Genomic DNA, 17,696 nt, shown 5'->3' on the forward strand with positions numbered 1-17,696 from the left:
GTCTCCCATCATAGCATTAAAAACAAAGGTACCATTCCCTGATTCCCCACAAGTGGATGTTCTTCAGTGTAGGGGAACAGAGCTTTTGGAATTAAAAGTGGTTTCACAAGTTCCCAGCCCAGTAACATTAGCATCACCTGTGAACTTGTGTTAGCAATACAAATTCTCCAATTTTCAGTCCCTATCCCAGGGCTACTGAATCAGAAATTACAGTTCAGTAAGATCTCCAGGTGATTCATTTACACATTAAAGTCTGAGAAGCACTATAGCCCTCCCGGTCAGGCTTTAAGAAAACGCTAAAACTGACTTAGAAATCTCTTTAATTTTGATTTTGCAATCACATTAAAGCCAAACGAATTCTCAGCAAGAATTCCTGTACATGCTTACCAAAACACACCCACACTAGAGGCTTACTCAGAAAATTCTGAAAGAAAATTGAATTTTTAAAATAAATTAATAGAAGATGCTCTCAGAGGGTCACAAACATTGCCATGTAATCTAGATATTAACTATTTCCTATGGGATTTACTTAGTGCAGTTTTATATCAAGTGCAAGATGGTAAGAATCCTGAGAGGTTCGTGCCAGATATGCATTTAGATCTCCTGGGATAGAGGCTGGAGCTGGCCATGTGGCACATGCTCTAGAAGGCCCTGACACTGAACCAACGACCCTTCGCCCAATCCTCTTTGCTTAACTCAGTATAACTCTTCTTTCTGTGTTGCCAAAAAAGGTGATATATCCAATCCAAACCTGTTGATATAGCAACAAGTTTAGGCCAAGTTGAAGAAGACCACTGCCATCATTCCTGGTCCTACACCAAGAGCCATGCTTCATGGAGGGATTTTACTACTGCATGACATGATGGAACAAGCTGAGATTTGGGGCCCAGCAGACATGGATTTAAATTCTGGCTCGATCACCTGTTTGGGAAAGCCTCCTTAGGATCAGTTTCCCATGCTATCTACCAAGCAGAGATTGTTAGGATTAAAATCAACTAATGCTTATACAACTCAAAGCAGGGTATGGGGCAGTGCAGAACAGTTCTGTATTCCAATTTTGTGTTTCAGCATATATCCGAGTCAGGTTTTCAAACTGGTTAATACAACTCTCCCACTTTACAGATGAAAAAAAGTGAGGTCTGAGATAATAAGTGCTTTGACCAAAGCATGTAATTGTTGACAGTAGAGTCAGAATTAGATTCTTGAAAACTCCTGACTCCCAAGAAACTCTGTCAAACTCTTAGCAACCACAGAAGCCTTTATGTAGATGAAAACTTACAAAACAGCTCAATATCTAAAACAGCTAACAAGTAAAGCCTGCTTTGATTGCTGAAGCCCTTCTTTCCTACCACTCTCCTGCCCCATGATGGCAATCCTTAGGCACCTTCTCAGCACCCTAAGCTCTCCCCATCTCCATTCACAATCTGAGTAATAGAAGACTCAGCCCACCTGAAATCTCAGAGCCAGTAAATGAATCACAGGTCAGGCCCATTAGATGGATTCTCTATTTCTCCAGACCACCTAGAGGTTTTCAAGTCCTTGAGGTTCCCGAAGGACTTGAACTTTCTCACACATCCATCTCTAATGGGAACCATTAAGCTGACATCACCATTCTCCACACTTCATAAAGGAGTCCTCACATCTGGAAATGGAAACCACCTGCAAGAGCTTTGACCAGAGATTGCCATATCATTTAAGGATGAGAAACTCAAGTGCAGGTGGGATGAGAAAGGGGAAGCCTAAGATGTCAACAAGGCCAAATATTAATAAGTTGGGGCTAAAAGTGTACAGACTAGGAAGGCCCTGATCAGAAGATATGGACTTAAATCCCACCTCTGCTGCTTTCTCACTGGAATGGTAATTAATCTCTCTGAACTCCAGTAGAATACCGGGTATTAAAAGAATTGATTTTGGATGGCTGGGCACAGTGCCTCACACCTATAAACACATCACTTTTGCAGGATCACATAAGGCCAGGAGTTTGAAATCAGCCTGGCCAGCACAGTGAGACCAAGTCTCCACAAAAGAAACATTTTAAAATTTGAAAAAACCATTTTGGAGTCAGCCAGTCTTAGGTTCAAATTCTGGTTCTGTCACATATTTTTCACTTTGAGTGAGTTGTTTTATCTCTATGAACATTCGTTTTCTTGTCTACAAAACAGACACCCTAAAGTAAACACCACACATAAAAACACTTCATAGGGCTGTTGGCCTTCAAAGAGATAACGTGTACAATACCTGTCACAGTGCCTGGTATGAGTTAGGCACATAAAAACAGGTGTGATTTAACTGCACTGTAATCAATAAAATGGGATCAATGTTCCTCCTAGTTGCTGGGAAAAAATCAAACAGAACTGATTTTAGCAGGGTGCCTGGTACATACAGATCCACAATAAAAGGGATCCTCTACTATTGTTGGTATCTTCTCTTAGACTCTATGCACTCACCTCTTTCAGCCACAGAAGCTTCGGGGCCTGCATTTCCACAGACATCACCCCGCCGACATACTGGAGGACGCTGTGCTTGGTCTCGTTGATCCTATTGACCTGACTGACTGCTCGATGGTCCAGCCACATGATGACATTTCGATGGGAATCCTCTAACAGAAACGAGAGGGAGATGCAGATAGACACACATTCTCTTCCTTCTACTTCAAGGGAACAATTATGGATTCCCAAGACCAAAATGCTATGTACTTTCTATAATTTTATGTATCAAGAATGAGCAAAATGAAAGGACACCAGCAAGGCTGATGAATGCACTGTCCCCAGGCCTCGAATTTCCCGTCCAGTCATGTGTTCTCTGACCATAACCTTAGAATAAATATCTACATTAAAAGCAGAAAAAAAATCTACCAATTAATTATATTATCCAGTATTCTCTCTCAACTTCTTCTCTTCCTTTCTTATCCCTTCTGTTCTAGAAAAACTTTTCTGGGCATACATTCAGGAGAGGCATCTATGAAATAAGACTACGGCAATATTTTCTCTTTTTAAGATCTGTCTCCTTTAAATATGGATAAATACTTTGATGGTATAATACATCTAATAGCTACACAATGGCATTTAACTGCTTATATTCCCACTTTTTCAGGTCAGTTTAATTAAAATTAGTTCATTTAGGTGTTTTTTTCCCTCATTTGATTGGTTGGTTTGTTGGCATGGGAAGCTCATCGGTTTTGGAATTAGGCAGATCTAATGGGGAATGCTAGTTACAGATGAAGACACAGTTACAGACGAAGATATATAATTCAGAAAGTTATTAAACAAAAGATAATGCACATAAAGGATATGGCAAGTACTTCTCAGAAAGCAGGCCCTCAGGAGGAGTAAACGTAAGGAAGAGAATTTAAAACCAGCTGGAAAAGGAGCACTGCCCCTCATATCCTGCCTTTACCACCCTGTAATCCACACAGTAACTCCTTATCTCTCTCCCTAGCCTCTGTTAATTCATCCTGTACCAATGGGCAAGCCAGAAATCCTTTAACAGCCCTTTGACGCTTCTGATGGCAAAATATGCAGAACAGCAATGAATATACCTGGGAGATTATTAGGGCAAACAGAAAAGAAACCCAGCAGTTACCAAGCCAGGTATTATATTTTCACACATTATTTTATTTAATGGCAAAGTAACTACAGCACTACATATCTTGCTAAAACAAACAAAAAAAAATCCAATGTAAGAAGATACCTAAATAAGGTCATGGGCATAACAAGGCAGGGGCTCAGTTGCTGGTTTGCCTAACTGGAAAGATCTCGCCTCCCACGAAAGTTCCACAAACCATAATACTAATACTTTGAAAATAATAAAGAGTACATGGGACCTCCCACAGGAATGTCAAAGAATTTTTTGTAAACAGAATTGTTCTACTATCTAACAGAAGTGCTCAAAGCTCTGGTTCTCAAACCTAGTTGCACATTAGCATTGCCTTGATAACTTTTAAAAATACTGATGTCCAGCTCCTATTCCAGAACCATCAATAAATCACGATGTGGGTGTGTACACATGCATACACCTGCAGTGTGTGGGTGGGTGGGTGAGTGTTGAAGGGGACAATATCAGTATTGTTTCTTAAGTACTATACAGAACAAATCTACAGCTACTTTAAGGTAAAAATACCTGTTGCTAAACTTCTGCCTATAGTGAAGACAGACCAATCAGCTACTACTGCCTGTATATAAAGATGCTCTCAAAATGCAGTCAGAATAATACAGTGAAAATCGTACAGAATCAATACTGCATTAGAATGAATAATTTATAATTTTCATTTTAGATAAAAACTGAGAAGTTCATTTTTTTTTCAGCTCTCACGGAAAACCACAAGTAAATCAAGTGAAAGTTAATTTAATCTTTTATTGAGCATCTACTACATGCCATGCACAGTGTTGGATGCTAGGATATCAAGAAGAATGTGCCACAGTTCTGCCCTTAAGTGCATATGTTTGCATGGAGAAAGAGTCTACATTGTGTGTTGACTGCCAGAACAAGAGTACCAGACATGGGAATGTGGAGGAGGAGCAAAGAGTAGGCTCTAGTTAGCTGAGCCTGGAGCTGTACAGAAAGCTTCCAAAAGGCAGGAAAGTGTTTATTTAATTCTTCAAATGACTAGCCACTGGCTACGCAGGTGAAGAAAGAGTGAGAAAGAGGTTCTACACAATAAGGCCGCATGGGAAACAGAACACAGACCCACAAAAATGTCGTCGTTTAAGAGAATTGGAGGTAAAGCAAAATTTGAGCTACCTCACTTTACCTAAGGGCAGATTATTATTCATCCATATATTCACTTAATTAATACCTTGCTAAAATACATGTTTATGTTCACAGAATGTGTTGCAGGCATACCTGAGGGGAAAAATTATTATGAATCAGCAAAAAAAATCTAAACATTAGGTATCTGTTGCACAGAGGAGACTAGGTCATAACTCCCTCTCCCAGCCCCAATTATCACCCTTTGTTCCTCTCCCTCCCAAGAGCTCCTATGGCTGAGATGACACAATCAGGGTGAGGCTCTGCATTCGGTCAGTGGCAGGGGTAGGAAGCATTCAGCAACTGTGCTGCTGTCCGGCCCAGGGACTGTTCAGATCTTTTAAGAAAGAAGAATCAAACAAGGAAAGGCAAACAATAAGACTATTTTATCATATAGTAATGCTGTATTTTCTTAAACTATTGTACTTAATTTATTTGTTTATAATTTTTTGGTTAACATCTACAGATGGCAATACTTTTGCTGGCCTTATGGGTTTGGTTTTAGGTTATCTGCATGATTAGGGTTATCTGGAATCTTCCTGACCCCACTCTCTGCTCCTCACAATTACTCCCATTAGCCAATCAAGAGTTGGTGGCTGCCATGCAGGTAGGAGTCTCTAAAGAACCTTCAAACCACCTTTAAAATTCTGATTTCATTTTCTTGCACAGGATAATCCATTTCGGATAAAAGATCTAACCTTAATACAATCTGTTGAAAGGCAAGAAACTGATGAGGGCACCTGCAGCTGGATGCATTTGATGAATGGGTACACTTTAACCTTTTAGGTGGAATAAAGTTATTTCAACACTTATAATTAGAGTGGGAACCTAGTTACCTTTTTAATAGAGGATTTGTTAACAGGAGGCCATTCTACCTACAGTGAAAAAAATATATAGCATCCAAAGAGGGTACATATTTAAGCAAATTTAACAAGGAACTATCTTCTTCCACTTCAAGTGTTCTGTTCCTAATATTTTAATTCTCTGTTAATCTGTGCCCAGTGATTCTCTACATACTAGACTTACTGAGAGAACGTTTTTTAAAAGTCAATGCCCTAGCTCTACCTCAAGTCAAGTGAATACAAATCTTGAGGGTAGGGTTCATGAATTGTCAATTTTTAAAAAGATCTCCAGTTGATACTAATGCACAGCCAGAGTAAAAATAAATAAAGAAACACGTATTTTAGATCAGATGATACAAAATCCTTGAAGCAGGACTCTTAGTATCTAAAGTCCCACCCAAAATCAGGCTCTCTAACATACCTCTTGTGCTTTATGGAACCCAGTTCCCTCTAACTCTGCCCCCAATGCCACCCGACTCATGCCAATTGCTCTCCAAACTTTTAACTTCCGGGACGTAACTTCTGGCCTCCACACTCTGCCTCTAAATCTCACTATCAGCAGTAAGAGACATCTGATCTATGGCATCCCCAACAATCACCTGACCTTTACTTAAATAAAGCCCATAAAAGACACACTGACAGCCTCCCAAAACGGCCAGGTCTGTGGCTGGCCACATCTTGTAATTAGTGAATGCTTGCTGCTGCAGAGCTGACGTTTGCTCTACCCATTTTTGGTCTCTGCTTTCTGAAATGGCTCAGAATGAGGCTGCCCTGTCCTGGGCCAGAACAGTGCCAACTGGGCCAATGAATAGCCACCAAGAACAAGAACCATCCTGATTCATCTTTGAAGCCCCAGCATTTGCTAAGACAGGGCTTGGCACACAGGAGGTGTTAATAAATGTCACAAGAAGAGGGAAAAAAGTGTGTGTGTGTGTGTGTGTGTGTGTGTGTGTGTGTGCGCATGCAGAAAATGGTCATTACCACTGTGCTCTAATCATTCATCTATTTGCATCCATTTTCAGCACATAGTGATTATGATTATTTATAGTGATCACTTATAGTGAAAAGTGATGCAAATAGATGATCATTTATAGTCCTTATAATTATAATAATCACTATTTCATACATTAGGTCCATAGTAGTGACCGGAATATTCTCTTAAAAAATTCATCATCTGATGGAAGAAACTTTTCTGAGCATTTTAAGTATCAGTCTCTCACTAAATTCTCACAGCAAAGCTACTGATTCATTATTCAAATTCTTTCAGAGAAGAAAACTAAGAAACACAGTTAAGTGGCTTGCCCAAGGTGTCCCAGCTCAGCAATGGCAGAGCTACAATCAGAGTCCCCGCCTAACTCTAATTCCACTGTGTACCAATGTACCCTACTACCTCATAGCCAACAGTTAAGAAAGATGCTGCTGCAACAGTGTCCAGACCCAAGCGTTCTCAAACAGAATCTAGCCCCAAATATGTTTGCAATGGCTATCTTGGCAACAGCCGACTGACAATGCCTAGCGCTGGCCCCTCCCTTCAGATGGAGCATGCAATTTCCAGTGCAATGAGCCTCCACTGCTCCCTAATGTCTTCTGCTCATTACAAGGTTAAATATCAGTTGAAATTTATCTTCACACATGTGCAGCGGTTTTTCTCAAGCGAGGCCTATTACTCATTTTACATTACCCATCTAATATATTAATTATTGCATTAATGTATTAGTAGACTTTTGGGTTTGTAACCCCAGTACTAGCGTTATTGGCTAAAATTCCCCAAAAGAGACAACCTTATTTGCTGTGAAAAATCTCTGATGGTGGACCCAAGTGGCATTTTACGTTTGAAACAGCTCATTTCTGTACTCACAAGTGTCTGTTAGGACATCATTTAATGTGAATGTCTTTTGGTCTGGCTATTGAAAACAGAGAGGCCATCTGCTTCTAGCTTCTGTTTGTCACATGGTCCTGTCTACCATGTTCCATTTCCTTTCAAAGGACTTGGCTCATCCACTCAGACAAGCATGGAATAGGAACGTTGTATACAAAGAAACTGCAAGCACTGACACTCTCTTCCCAGAAAACATCAAAACCACCTGTGTGTTTCAAGGTTACTTACTCCTAGCTAACAATCTCATGTCCTTCCTTTACCATGTTCTGCACTGTGGCTCTTGAGTTTTATCAAGCCAAGTCCCCCTAATCCAGCCTCAACACCAACCCACTCACACCAACTGCTCTCCAAGCTCTTGACTTCTGTGACATGATCTGTGTCACTTCACTCTACCTCTAAATTTCACTATCAGCAGCAAGAGACACCTGCCCTCCTGTTCCACCTGGGCCCATTGGATTAATCAGGCAAGTCTCCCACCACTGGGAAAAAGAAGAGACATGGTCTTACCTTCATGGTTGACCGGTAATGGGTGAAACTGCTTATCCAAAACAACCAGAGAACACGTGGCATCAAACCCAAGTCCTCGAATTTGGTTTAAATCAATCCCTTGTACAACTTTCTGTTTTAAAAACAAACAGAAACATAAATTACAATACCAGGGTCTCAAAAGATTGAAAACAGTTACAACTAGAAGGAAGGACAGAATAGAAAAAAATCTTTACAACATAAAACAGATAACAGTATCACTATAATACCAAAAGATCCTATAAATAAGAAAAAAAGAACCAAACTAATTGGAAATTAAGGCCAGGCATGGCGGCTCACACCTGTAATCCCAGCACTTCGGGAGGCCAAAGTGTGCAGATCACAAAGTCAGAGTTCGAGACCAGCCTGGCCAACATGGTGAAAACCTGTCTCTACTAAAAATACAAAAATTAGCCAGGCATGGTGGTGTGTGCCTGTAATCCCAGCTACTTGGGAAGCTGAGGCAGAATTGCTTGAACCAGGGAGACAGAGGTTGCAGTGAGCCGAGATCACACCATTGTACTCCAGCCTGGGCAACAAGAGCAAAACTCCATCTCAAAAAAAAATAAAATAAAATAAAAATAAAAATAAAAATAATTGGAAATTAAGCAAAGGAATAAAAAGTCACTTCATAAAATAAAAAGAAATGGTCAAAGAGCATATGAGAAGATTCCCAACTCCAATTAGATAAGTACAAACAAAAAGATACCAAACTGTTTGCTTTTCATATTGGCAAAAATATGAAAGATTAATAGTACAGGCTGTTATTACTTATCTGAAATGCTTGTGATTAAAAGCATTTCAGATTTCAGAATTTTTCAGATTTTGGAATATTTATACATAACATAATGAGATATCTTGAGGATGAAATCCAAGTCTAAACACAAAATTCATTTATGTTTCATATATACCTTACACACATAGCCTGAAGGTAATTTTATACAATACGTTTAATAATTTTGTACATGAAACAAAGTTTATGTACACTGAATCATCAGAAAACAAACACATTACTATCTTAGACATCCATGTGTGGTGTCAAAATGCCACTCAAAAAGTTTTGAATTATGGTGCATTTTAGTTTCACAGTAGGGTTACTTAACCTGTATATGGTAGTAGCAGTATATGCAGAAGTGGACCTCCTTGGAAATTATTCTAACAATGTAATTATTGAGAACAAAGTTTGGAGAATAATTTGACATTTATTAAAATTAAAAATGCATGTATCTTATTAGCAAAAGTAAGTAAAGTTATATATAGAAGGATAGAGCACTGCTCAGACTATTTGAGCTTCTAGCCATTGCAATAAAGCGAGAAAAGTAAATTAAAAGCATACAGATTAGAAAAGAAGTTAAAGTGTCTTTCTTTGCAGATGACGTGCTCTCATATGCAGAAAATCCTAAAGAATCTACAAACTAAAAAAATTACTAGAACTAATAAGCAATTGTAGTAAGATAACAGCATGCAAGACTAACATATCAATATCAACTGGATTTCTACTTAATAGCAACTAAGAGATCAAAAATAAAATTGAGAAAATAATCCCATTCACAATAGCATCAAAAAGTGAAATACTCAGTGTGATGCTAATTAGATATCAACTGGACTGGATTGAGGGATGCCTAGCTGGCTAGTGAAGCACTGTTTCTGGGTGTGTCAGGGTGTTTCCAGACAAGATTGACATGTGGAGTCAGTGGACCAGGAGAGGAAGAGCCACCCTTGATGTGAGTGGCCACCATCTAATCAGTAATAGGTGTGATTAGAACAAAGCAGGTGGAACAAGGGGGATACTCAGATTGCTTAACTTCCTCCCTCTCTCCCTTTTGCAGTGAGGCACCTTTTCTCCTCCTGCCCTTAGACATCAGACTCCAGGTTCATCTTCCTTTGAAGTCTAGGTCTTACACTAGCAGCCTGCCTGGGGCTCTCAGGCCTTCACCCTCAGACTCACTCAGGACTGCACTGTTGGCTTCCCTGGTTTCAAGGGTTTTGGACTTGAACTGAATCACACTACTGGCATTCCCTAGCTTACAGATGACCTACTGTGGAACTTCATATTTTTAATCATGTGAGCCAATTCTCCCTAATAAACTTTGTTTCATATATATGTGAATATATACATATATGTACATATACATATATATTTCCTACTGGCCTTGTCCCTCTAGAGAAACCTGAAAAATACATTCAGGAATTAACATATCAAAAGAAGTTCAAGACCTATACTCCGACAACTACCAAACATTGCTATAAAAAGCTAAAAATTGGAGAAATACGTCACACTCATATAATGGAAAATTCAACACTGTTAAGATGGTAATCTCTTCAAATTAGCCTACAAATTCTACACAACTCCTATTAAAATCCTAGCAGGTTTCCAAACACTGCATGTTCTCACTCATAAGTGGGAGTTGAACAATGAAAATACATGGACACAGGGAGGGGAACATCACACACTGGGGCCTATCAAGGGTGCGGGGCAAGAGAAGGGAGAGCACTGGACAAATACCTAATGCACGTGGGGCTTAAAACCTAGATGTTGAGTTGACAGGTACAACAAACCAGCATGGCACACGAATACCTATGTAACAAACCTGCACGTTCTGCACATGCATCCCAAAACGTAAAGCGAAAAAAAAAAACTAGCAGGTTTTATTTACTTATTTATCTACTTATTTGTAGAAACTGACAAGCTATTCCTAATATGCATATAGAAATGCAAAGGACATAGAAAAGCCTATGCATTTTTGAAAAGAAACAACTTGGAAAACATATGCTACCTGACTTCAAAACTTACTATAAAACTACCATTCCTAAGTTAATGTGGTATTGGTATAAGGATGAATTTATAAATCAGTAGAACAGAGATGGAAGAAGTAAACCCATTTATGGCAATTGGCTTCGGTCAGTGTGCCAATACAATTTCATGGGGGAAAGCACAGACTATTTGACAGTGATGCTAGAACTATATGCCTACATGCAAAAAAAGAACTTAGACTCTTACCTTACACCATACACAAAACTTAACTCAAAATGTATCACATCCCTAAATGTAAGAACTAAAATTATAAAATGTGTAGAAGAAAACAGGAGGACATTGTTGCAACCTTGGGTTAGATGAAGATTTTATAAAAAGCAAGATCCACAAAAGAAAAAATTTTGACTTCATCAAAATTTAAAAATGTTTTTCTTCAAAAGAAACAATCAGAAAACGAAAAGACAAGCTACAGACTGGAAGAAAATACCTGCAAACAATACATATGATAATATACTTGCATATAAAACACATTTTAAAACTCAAATAATAAGAGGAAAAACAATCCAATGATAACATCGGCAAAAGATTTGGACACTTCACCAAAGAAAATTTACAAATGGCCAATATACACATGAAAAAGTGCTCAAATCATTAGTCAGTAAGGAAATGCAAATTAAAACCACAATAAGATACCACTACACACTTAGAGAATAACTATAATCACAAAGACTGACAATACCAAGTGTTAGAGAATTGTGGAGAAAGTGGTGCCCTTATACATTGCTAATGGAAATGTGAAATACAGCCACATCTTACCACACAACCTGGTAACTTCAGTCCTAGGAATCTACCCAAGAAAAATAAAAACATATATCAACACAAAGAATTGTATGTGAATATTCATAGCAGCATTATTTATAATATTCCCAAGATGAAAACCAACCAAACATCCATCATAGTTTAACCAACTGTTAAATAAAGTATTGTATATCCATATAGCAGAATACTACTTAGCAAGAAAAAGGAACTACTGATATATGTAACAACATGGAGGAATCTTAAAAACATTAAGCTAAGTGAAAAGAGCTGGATACAAAAGAAAGCATGCTGTATGATTCTATTTATATAACATTTCTAAAAAGTACACCTGTAAAAACAGAAAGCGCATCTGACTAGGGATTGGGGTTGACTGCAAACAGGCGTAAGGAAACTTTTGGAGTAATAAGTGCTCTAAAACTGGAGTAGGTGATGATTGCACCACTGTATAAATTTACAAAATAACAGCATCATACATTTACAATGGCTGGATTTTATGATATATAAATCATACATCAAGCTGTTAAATACTTTTAATAAATGAGTTGAGCTATAAAAGATAAAATGGAAAGATATCCATGATATGTTAATAAGGTTTTTAAAAAAAGAATATGCAACAAATTGTTATTAGTGGTTGCCCCTGAGGGTGGAACTGCAGTAGGAGGATATAGATTTTACACTTGCTTGTATAATTTTTAAAGTTGTAGAGTAATAGATTTATCGATTAATTCTATTTTTTAATTTTTGTTTCTATGGTCTCCTTTATATAAAAAGCATGAGCAACCAGTTTCTATTAACTTAAAACATGACTACAACCTTTTAAATCCCATAAAAGTCAACTCGAAAATGTCCACCCTCATTTAGTGAAATTCACCTTAAAATATACAATTATTCAAACACCAAAAGCAATGGCAACAAAAGCCAAAATTGACAAATGGGATCCAATTAAACTAAAGAGCTTCTGTACAGCAAAAGAAACTACCATCAGAGTGAACAGGCAACCTACAGAATGGGAGAAAATTTTTGCAATCCACTCATCTGACAAAGGGCTAATATCCAGAACCTACAAAGAACTCAAACAAATTTACAAGAAAAAAACAAACAACCCCATCAAAAAGTGGGCAAAGGATATGAACAGACACTTCTCAAAAGAAGACATTTATACGGCCAACAGACACATGAAAAAATGCTCATCTTCACTTGCCGTCAGAGAAATACAAATCAAAACCACGATGAGATACCATCTCACACCAGTTAGAATGGCAATCATTAAAAAGTCAGGAAACAACAGGTGCTGGAGAGGATGTGGAGAAACAGGAACACTTTTACACTGTTGGTGGGACTGTAAACTAGTTCAACCATTGTGGAAAACAGTGTGGCGATTCCTCAAGGATCTAGAACTAGAAATACCATTTGACCCAGCCATCCTTACTGGGTATATACCCAAAGGATTATAAATTATGCTGCTATAAAGACACATGCACACGTGTATTTATTGTGGCACAACTCACAATAGCAAAGACTTGTAATCAACCCAAATGTCCATCAGTGACAGACTGAATTAAGAAAATGTGGCAGTCTGCCCCCAAAGCCACTGATTTTTAATTACTATCCAGTGATCTCCAAGCCAAGTTGTAAGGACATTCCAGGCAGAAATAGCCATACCTGTAAATGCTATAGAAACATGAACCAGCAAGGCAAGAGAGGAGTTGCAATGGCTGGAATTATGGAACTTGCCTTCAGCCATGTAGCCAGGGTGGCAGAGCTAGGATTTGAATTCAAGTCTTTGTGACTCATTGTCATGAGACCATCCTGCCTATCAGGAAATGGGTTTGGTCCTCACAATGTAAGTCTGCATTGATCAGTGTGGTGAAGGCATCTGGGTATTCACGTGGTACTGTGGGTCAAGGTACTGTCAGCAGTCACAGATGGGTCAGCAGCAAATGTTCTCCTCTAGAGCACGTCCTTTCCACAGGATGAGTCTCTTGGGCAACCAGAAATTCTCTGATGACAGAGGTGAGCAGTACGGTATAATGGAAATAAAACAGACTCTGAGTTTGAATTCTGGCTCTACACTCTACTGGCTGTGTGACAAGTACAAGTTCCTTAACTTCTCTGTGCCTGCTGTTCACCCTTTCCCTCCCCAATCATCCGCTTGTTTTTTGTTGTTGTTTTTTTGTTTTTGAGATGGAGTCTCGTTCTGTTGCCCAGGCTGGAGTGCAGTGGCGTGGTCTCGGCTCACTGCAACCTTTGCCTTCTGGGTTCAAGCAGTTCTCCCACCTTAGCCTCTCAAGTATTTGGGAATACAGGTACATGGCACTACACCCCGCTAATTTACCATGGAATACTATGCAGCCATAAAAAAGGATGAGTTCGTGTCCTTTGTAGGCACATGGATGCAGCTGGAAACCATCATTCTCAGCAAACTACTGCAAGAACAGAAAACCAAACACTGCATGTTCTCACTCATAGGTGGGAATTAAACAATGAGATCACTTGGACACAGAAAGGGGAACATCACACACCAGGGCCTATTGTGGGGAGGGAGGAAGGGGGAGGGATAGCATTAGGAGATATACCTAATGTAAATGACGAGTTAATGGGTGCAGCACATCAACATGCCACATGTATACATATGTAACAAACCCGCACGTTGTGCACATCTCCCCTAGAACTTAAAGTATAATTAAATATATATATATAATTTTTCTTTTTTCCTGTTTGGAAATACCAGATTCATAATTTAGAATTCCATTTCTTACTATTTTATATGTTCCTCAAACAAGAGCATCACATAATTATTATAAATGTCTGACAAAGAAAAGCAATAATTTGTTTTCAAGTCATATTAATAAACCGCTACCATATATTTAACATCTACTATGTGTCATGTGTTTAACATACATATTATTTAATCCTTACAAAGCCCTCCAAAAGAAACATTTAATATTTATTTTTCATGAAAAACAAGTGGGGCCGGGCGTGATGGCTCACGCCTGTAATCCCAGCACTTTGGGAGGCCAAGGCAGGCGGATCACTTGAGGTCAGGAGTTTGAGACCAGCCTGGCCAACGTGATGAAACCCCATCTCTACTAAAAATACAAAAATTAGCGGGGTGTAGTGTCATGCGCCTGTAGTCCCAAATACTTGAGAGGCTAAGGCAGGAGAACTGCTTAAACCCAGAAGGCAAAGGTTGCAGTGAGCCGAGACCACGCCACTGCACTCCAGCCTGGGCAACAGAACAAGACTCCATCTCAAAAACAAAAAAACAACAACAAAAAACAAGCGGATGATTGGGGAGGGAAAGGGTGAACAGCAGGCACAGAGAGGTTAAGGAACTTGTACTTGTCACACAGCCAGTAGAGTGTAGAGCCAGAATTCAAATTCAGAGTCTGTTTTATTTCCATTATACCGTACTGCTCACCTCTGTCATCAGAGAATTTCTGGTTGCCCAAGAGACTCATCCTGTGGAAAGGACATGTGCTCTAGAGGAGAACATTTGCTGCTGACCCATCTGTGACTGCTGACAGTACCTTGACCCACAGTACCACGTGAATACCCAGATGCCTTCACCACACTGATCAATGCAGACTTACATTGTGAGGACCAAACCCATTTCCTGATAGGCAGGATGGTCTCATGACAATGAGTCACAAAGACTTGAATTCAAATCCTAGCTCTGCCACCCTGGCTACGTGGCTGAAAGCAAGTTCCATAATTCCAGCCATTGCAACTCCTCTCTTGCCTTGCTGGTTCATGTTTCTATAGCATTTACAGGTATGGCTATTTCTGCCTGGAATGTCCTTACAACTTGGCTTGGAGATCACTGGATAGTAATTAAAAATCAGTGGCTTTGGGGGCAGACTGTCTGAGTCTGAAATCTGGTTCTACCATTTCCTAGTTACATAATTTCGTCAAGTCAGATAAGCAGCTTCCTTGGCAGTACAAAAACTACTACTTAAACCTGCATCTCCCAATGATATGAGAATTCAGCAAAATAAAGTGTGATGAGCTCAACATCTGGGATCAGTGCACAATAAGTAGCAGTTTATATTAGAGCAAATTATTTGCTTCAAGTCTTTCCACATGGGACACCAATCAATCACCCAGCTCTAACTTCTACTTGCTATGTGGCCCAATCAGCTTCTGGGCCCAGAAAGTGCGTGTCCAACTTGGGTAAGCCCATCTCACACAGGTCTGCAGATAGTCAAAAGAGGACTTGGGTGAGGAAATATAGATGACTCAAACTCCGTACCACAAGGCAGGTTGGGAGTCGAAACAAACACAGGATGTGGTGTCCAAAGAACTTCCTTCTGGTGCCAACTCCACCACTTCTAAGTCAGGTAATCCTGCACTAACCCCATCAACTTTCTGAGCCTCAGTTTCCTGAGTGAGAGATACCTCCCAAGTAAGAATCAAAGGCTTTGAATGGGATCAATGGAGTTTGAAATTACTTTGAAACCAGTAAACCTTTATAGAAAATAGGATAGGAAATGCACTCAATGCCCTATTGTGTTCATGGAATGTTTTTATGTACAAAGCACAGCATGCTTGCTCTCTGTGTCATGTAAGCACATACAAAAATGACAAGCAGAAAGAACAGGAATAGAAAAAAATGGATAGACTCAAATCTTTCTAAGAATCATGGTGGGAGTAACCTTCCAGTAGGAGCAGGGAAAATATTTTCTTCAGTCTATGTTGTGAATCCCCTCTACAGACCTACAGAGTGTTCAATATTACAATCATGGCCTTCAGTCACAAAGACTCAGTGTCTCTACCTTTCAAACAGAGATCTCTCACAAGAAACTGGAAGAGTAATTGTGGCATGCATTTAAACTTGATCTGGCTAGGTAGCCACTATTATTTCCCCAGCCTTACAAGGAAATGCCTCATGATCATGCTCATCCACAGCTGAGGAACACCGCCATTCCCAACCCCTCATCCCACACCATCTAAATCATCCCAGAAAGATGACTGTCAGAGTCACACTACCCAGAAGGCCCCTGGGGCTTGACCTGGTGACCTAAGAATTCTTTTTTATATTCTTATTAATGGAAGAAGAAAGCAGCCTAGTAAGCTCATTCTATCAGCTTGGCATCAAGAGAATTTCCCTAGCTAGAGAGAAAGCACATTGCTCTCCTAAAGAATTTCCAGAGAAAGAGATTCCTGCAACCTCATTTGGTAACCTGTTCCATGTCTAACAACTGTCAACTCGTAGCTATGGGGCAGCAAACAAATATTTGGGGAAGGGATTGTGTATCACTTTGTTCTTATTGTGGGAACTGGTTCTGGGAACTGGTTCAATCCTGCACGTGTTTTAAATCAGCAAGATCAGCCATATTGGGTGGGGAGACGGTGTTTCTTAGAAACCCTCCAAACTGAGAACTGGAGGGTCAGATGCATACCTGGTTTTATCTTTAGCTCTATTCAGAGCAAGGGTCAAAGCCTGGGGCATCATGGACAGAATTCAGCTTGCAGTAGGGTTCTGAGTAGCTGGTACTGTATTCTTTTAAATCTTGATTTGAATGCCTTTGTCAGCTTTGGGGGCGTACAAGGAGTTATGCAATCACTAGTTCCCTCAGGCTCCATCACTACCTGTAGCCTACACAATTCCATCACTCACTTAGCCATAAGTCCTTAGCGAAAATAATCAAGCCCCTTCTAGGGTCAGGCTGTGCAGGATTTTCTCTTCTAGGTATTGGAAAAACAATGGAGAGAAAAACTTTTTTTTTTTTTTTAAATCCTTGCTCTTTTGGAGATTACATTTTAGTAGGGATAGACAATACCCAATAAATCAAATAAATTACATAGTGTAGATATAGTATACTAGAAAGTGATTACTCAGGGGGATTAGGAATGCAAGGAGGAGGTGGTTCCTATGCAAGTGAAATTTGACGATACACCTGAAGGACATGAGGAGTGGACCTCATGGAAACCTGAGTGTTTCAGGCAAGGGAACAATGAGCGCAGAGGTCCTGGGAGGGGGAACAGCGAGAAGACAAATACAGCTTGTGTTGTGGCATGCATTACCTGGAAGGCCCTAAAAGGCAGTCAATTTTGTAAAAGCTACTCTAATGACCAGTGAAGTAAATAAACTCAGTCCTAATCCTTTACCTACATGGCATCCTAGCTT

The 17,696-nt window shown here is 39.5% G+C and overlaps 1 protein-coding gene across 15 annotated transcripts in view; it reads right to left on the reverse strand.

Moving 5' to 3' along the window:
* The window catches only part of LOC105495149 (FGGY carbohydrate kinase domain containing), a 440,526-nt gene that overhangs the window by 387,827 nt on the left and 35,003 nt on the right, over window positions 1–17,696 (reverse strand). For 13 of the 15 annotated variants that reach the window (XM_071092359.1, XM_011764399.2, XM_071092363.1 and 10 more), the window contains 2 exons: window positions 7,975–8,086; window positions 2,448–2,599 (listed from right to left, as the gene is read on the reverse strand). In XM_071092359.1, the coding sequence (XP_070948460.1) occupies window positions 2,448–2,599; window positions 7,975–8,086 (264 nt within the window). The remainder of the gene's footprint in view (window positions 1–2,447; window positions 2,600–7,974; window positions 8,087–17,696) is intronic. The other 2 variants (XM_071092364.1, XM_071092365.1) reach the window with 1 other exon arrangement.

Source organism: Macaca nemestrina, chromosome 1 (genome assembly GCF_043159975.1).
Source record: "Macaca nemestrina isolate mMacNem1 chromosome 1, mMacNem.hap1, whole genome shotgun sequence".
NCBI classification, from domain to species: Eukaryota; Metazoa; Chordata; class Mammalia; order Primates; family Cercopithecidae; genus Macaca; species Macaca nemestrina.